The following is a 5,000-nucleotide window of genomic DNA, read 5'->3' as shown; positions in this document are numbered from 1 at the left end:
TAGTCCATGGTCTGAAGCTAACAAGCAGCTAGCGTGAAGGTGTGCCCCCCTCCCGTTTGAAAACAGAGCTAGGTTTTGGTCTGGGCTGGTTTCCCTGAAAGAGTTAAACATGTATCATCCTGGTGCTTCAGGGAAACGGGGCCCTGACCGGTTAGTTTCTTATTTAAAGAAGAATCCTCTATCACTCAGGACTTTTATGGAAATCAGAAAACACAGAGAGCGTGGGCGAACACACAACCGAAGGCTGCCTCTGCTCTCAGCTGACATTTAGTGAAAACGCTCTGCTTTCATGGCCTCAGTGTTCTTCATTTACATACCTCAGTAGACAATTTCATCAAGCAGTTTAAAAGGGGTCATGCCATATCAAATAAGTTAGGAGAATATTCACAGTCTTGACACTCTGGGGTTGAATTCTCGTGCATTTCGACAGAGGAGGAAAATGCTACTTTGTTAACCAAATGCATCAAAACTGTCTTTCCTGAGGAAAGGTTACACGGCACATGAGGAGGGGGCTGAAGTCACGAGGAGCTCTGACATTCTTTGAGTGATGGACACGTATTTATGCAACAAACGCCTCCTCCTGAAACAAGGGGAGATTGTGTATCCCGGCAAATCAATTTCCTCCCTCCCACACACTCATCTCTTTCCACATGAGGCCTCCACGCAGCCGCTGCCAGCGCCTCCAGCCTCAGCTGACCCCCCCACCCCCCCGCCCCCCACCCGGTCACCTGAGAACCAGACTCTGCTCTCTGTCAATCTCTTTTGGTTATGTTTGGAAAAGAAACTTACAAACCCCCTGAATCAAAGAGACGTCTCTATCCGACATGTTTTTTTGTACATCAAGCAACAAACAGGTGAGACGACCCCTCCCCCCTTCCTCCCTCCCTCCCTCCTGCAGGGGGGGAGGGGAGTTTTTGCTATTGCTCGCGATCTATTGGGGTTCTTAAAAGTCGAGACTCAAATGCTGGCATTTTTTACGGTTATTCAGAAAGTGCACAGTTTCATTCTACATTGGCTATAAGCACATGAACACCATGCCTTTGACATCAGAGTTACACACAGGTCGAACTGCACACCACAGCAGCTGCACCAGGTCAGAGGCAGGTTACACTAGCACCTCCTACTGGATGGTTTTAACATCACAGAGCGAGCAGGCCTCACCAGCAACAACACAATAACTGCACACACACACTAAAGCCGCGTTTCCACCAAAAGTATCCGGGACTTTAAATCCCAGGAACCACTTTTCAAGGATTTACGGTTCCTCCAGGTCCCTGGTGTCTGTGTTTGCCCTGAAGACCCCTAAAGAAAGATGGATGCCTGCAGTATGTACTTCAGGCTCCGCCCCCCAAATGTCTCTCAGAGAGTATCAGCACCCAGCAGGGACCCTTAAAATATCATGTTCCTGGAACTTTATTTAGACCCAGGAGTTCTTCCTAGAGTACCTGGTCCCTGGAGAAAGTTCCTGCAGTGGAAACGCAGCTTGTGTGCAGAACATTATTCAGAGGCATCATCTTTTTTTCTGTACATACACATGACAACCAGCTAGATCGAGATCGAGTAGAACAACAAACAGCAGATGTTTGAGACAGACAAAGAAAGAAAAGGAAACCATGAAAACACCGGGACTGTTTTATCAGCGCCTACTCAGCGTCAGCTCGACTGAATGTTGTGTTTAAAGCCACAGTTCAGCAGGTCTTTGTAAATAAGGTGTAACTGCCTCCTTTCAGTAGAACTCACATCTCTTCTGCACAGCCTGTAATGCTCTGATCAGGTCATACAAGAAGAAGAGTCAACAATTACACTGGAAAAATATATGTATGTTTATATTCTTATATATAGTATCTTTAAAATCTATTTATACAGAATGTATATATCGTGTACTAATGGCCATTTTGGCAGAGAAATAAAGGCATCTGAAACAATCAGCACTCTGTGGCGTCATGGCCGCTCCGGGACCAGACGTTGGTACATTGCAGAAATGCGAAGAAGGATCAGGAAAGAAATTGAGCTCTCTTTTTTTTTCTCTTTTTATTTTCAGTGGCACTTTGTGCATCAAAAATTAAAATCTAGAGTAAGGCTACAAGGGTGTGTGTGTTTATCTGACAGGAGTTAGTCAAAGGAGGCCGTCCTACAGTGTCCTGGAGGGTCGGTATGCGTGGCTGTGTGTTGTACATCCAGCCTGAGCCTCAGCCGGATCACAGCTCTGTGTTTGCACCATGAAAGCATACACTACGTCTCAGAGTGTGTGTGTGCGTGTGTGTGTGTGTGTGAGCCAGAGCTGGCCGCTACAAAGCGCTCGGGAGAGGTAAAATTTTTAACTCTATGTTTAGTTTGTTAACCTGACAAAATCAAACTCACAGAGTGAAGAGCAGCTCACAGCCGCGCTGCTGTCGGCTCCTTTACAATCAGCTGCTGGTTTGTCTACTGGCCTAAGTAATCAAACAGTGTCTGTAAGGTTTCTTTATTTAAATATTAGCAGTGGATTTAGGACTACTCAGACTCAACCGTCACATCACGCACATAAATAACAAAATAAATATACAGCCATATCAGTCCATTTCTTTCATATTCAATAAATAATAAATACATTTTCTTTTTCTCAGACGTGGATTTCTGACTGTAACAAAAGAAAACAGAGCGAAGGAGAAAACAACCCCAAAATAACTTTAGTAATATTATCAAAAGATTTTCTCAGTTATAAAACATCTGCAATTAAAAAGGTTTAAAAAGTACTCAACAAAATCTCTTTTTGATTCTCACCGAGGCGAGCGGAGCGCCACCACGGCAGAATCAGGACAGAAGCTTCCGCAGCGTGTTACAAAAACAAAGATAATAAATAGATTGCTTCAAATAAATAAACCTCAATAACATAAACGGCAATAATTTAAAGTTCACACGTTTAAATAATTCATATATAACAATAATTATTAGAGCACAAAACTACTCATTGAAATGAAGTGCAATTCCTATGGTGATAAATACTATTGATATGACTAACTGATCAGAATGTGTGCACACTATCACTATCATCTTCATCATCATCATAATCTTCATCATCATCATCGTCTTCACCGTCTCAGGTCGGAAAAAAGACACGGGGCTGACTCATGGTATCAAACACTGATCCTGGATCTGTCTTTTGACGTCTGTGCTGCAGAGCAGACACACTAACACACAAATAACCTGTGTGTGTGTGTGTGTGTGTGTGTGTGTGTGGTGATGAATCACAGGACAGTCTTCATGTGTGTCCTCCTCTTCATCGTGCAGAGCGTCCTCCTCTTCATCGTGCAGAGCGTCCTCCACAGACACAAAGAGACGACAGGTAAACACACAGCAGAATAAACGATACGTTCTTCTCTCTGCTCCACCTGCTCCGCTGCAGAGTCCTGGGTCCTGGTTCAGGTCCGGGTCCTGGTCCGGGTCCTGGTCTGGTTTGGTCCTCTTCCTCTCTCAGAGTGCTCCCTGGGATGATTTCTTTAAAGTTGCCGTTTATTTAAAAAACCTGAATTCCCTTTTTGTTTTTAAATCATATTTCAATATATCGTCGAGTATTTCAACATCTCTCGTCTCCGTCACGCTCCAGTGCTTCAGGACAGTGTGCATTCTCTCCCAGCATGTGTGTATGTGTTTGTCTGTGTGTGTGTTTGTATGTGTGTGTGTGAGGAGCGTCAGACTTTGATGCCCTTCACAGCTTTGTTGATGCTCTCCAGCAGAGCCTTGTTCTCCGGGCTCTGGAAGCAGTCCTTGTTGGTGTACATGTCGGTCAGCGTGCTCACGTAGCGGTCGAAGTTCTGCTCTGTGATTGGCTCCTGCTGAGAACAAACGACAACCAATCACAGCTGAGAGGAGCAGGGACACAAGGGGCAGTGTGCTGGTCTGATTCACCTCCAAACACATGCATGAAATCAATCAGAGGGGTGTGTGTGAGTGTCTGTGTGTCTCAGTGTGTCTAAGTGTGTGTGCGAGGGCTCACCATGTGTGGCAGGCGGATGTTGGCTAGGCTGCGGATCAGGGCGCGGCTCAGACCCGACAGCTCCATGAATAGAGCCTCGTTCTGCTCCTCGATCATCTTGTTCTCGTGCTCGATGCTCTTCAGGTTCTTCTCCATGGATGAGATCTGCAGTGACACAGAGACAGGCTTAGACTAGAGGACATGGGGGGGGGGGGGGGGGGCACAGAGACAGGCTTAGACCAGATGACACATGGGGGGGCACAGAGACAGGCTTAGACCAGGGGACACGTAGGGGGGGCACAGAGACAGGCTTAGACCAGAGGACACGTGAGAGGGCACAGAGACAGGTTTAGACCAGAGGACACGTGAGAGGGCACAGAGACAGGCTTAGACCAGAGGACACGTAGGGGGGGGCACAGAGTCAGCCTTAGACCAGAGGACACGTGGGAGGGCACAGAGACAGGCTTAGACCAGAGTACACATGGTGGGGCACAGAGACTGGCTTAGACCAGTGGACACATGGGGAGGGCACAGAGACAGCCTTAGACCAGATGACACATGGGGGGGCACAGAGACAGGCTTAGACCAGGGGACACGTAGGGGGGGCACAGAGACAGGCTTAGACCAGAGGACACGTGAGAGGGCACAGAGATAGGTTTAGACCAGAGGACACGTGAGAGGGCACAGAGACAGGTTTAGACCAGAGGACACGTGAGAGGGCACAGAGACAGGCTTAGACCAGAGTACACATGGTGGGGCACGGAGACTGGCTTAGACCAGTGGACACATGGGGAGGGCACAGAGACAGCCTTAGACCAGAGGATACATGGGGAGGGCATAGAGACAGGCTTAGACCAGAGGACACGTGAGAGGGCACAGAGACAGGTTTAGACCAGAGGACACGTGAGAGGGCACAGAGACAGGCTTAGACCAGAGTACACATGGTGGGGCACGGAGACTGGCTTAGACCAGTGGACACATGGGGAGGGCACAGAGACAGCCTTAGACCAGTGGACACATGGGGAGGGCACAGAGACAGCCTTAG

General features: G+C 47.6%; 1 protein-coding gene across 1 annotated transcript in view; it reads right to left on the bottom strand.

The window, feature by feature from the left end:
• Positions 1 to 2,448: 2,448 nt before the first annotated feature.
• myt1b (myelin transcription factor 1b) overlaps positions 2,449 to 5,000 on the bottom strand; it is a 30,461-nt gene continuing 27,909 nt past the window's right edge. The window contains 2 exon segments of the mRNA XM_034695515.1: positions 2,449 to 3,815; positions 3,977 to 4,120. Coding sequence (XP_034551406.1) covers positions 3,672 to 3,815; positions 3,977 to 4,120 — 288 coding nt within the window. The 3' untranslated portion in view covers positions 2,449 to 3,671.

This window comes from Notolabrus celidotus, chromosome 11 (assembly GCF_009762535.1).
Source record: "Notolabrus celidotus isolate fNotCel1 chromosome 11, fNotCel1.pri, whole genome shotgun sequence".
Classification (NCBI taxonomy): Eukaryota; Metazoa; Chordata; class Actinopteri; order Labriformes; family Labridae; genus Notolabrus; species Notolabrus celidotus.
The sequence above is the reverse complement of the archived record's forward strand: the minus strand, read 5'-3'. Positions and strand labels throughout refer to the sequence as shown.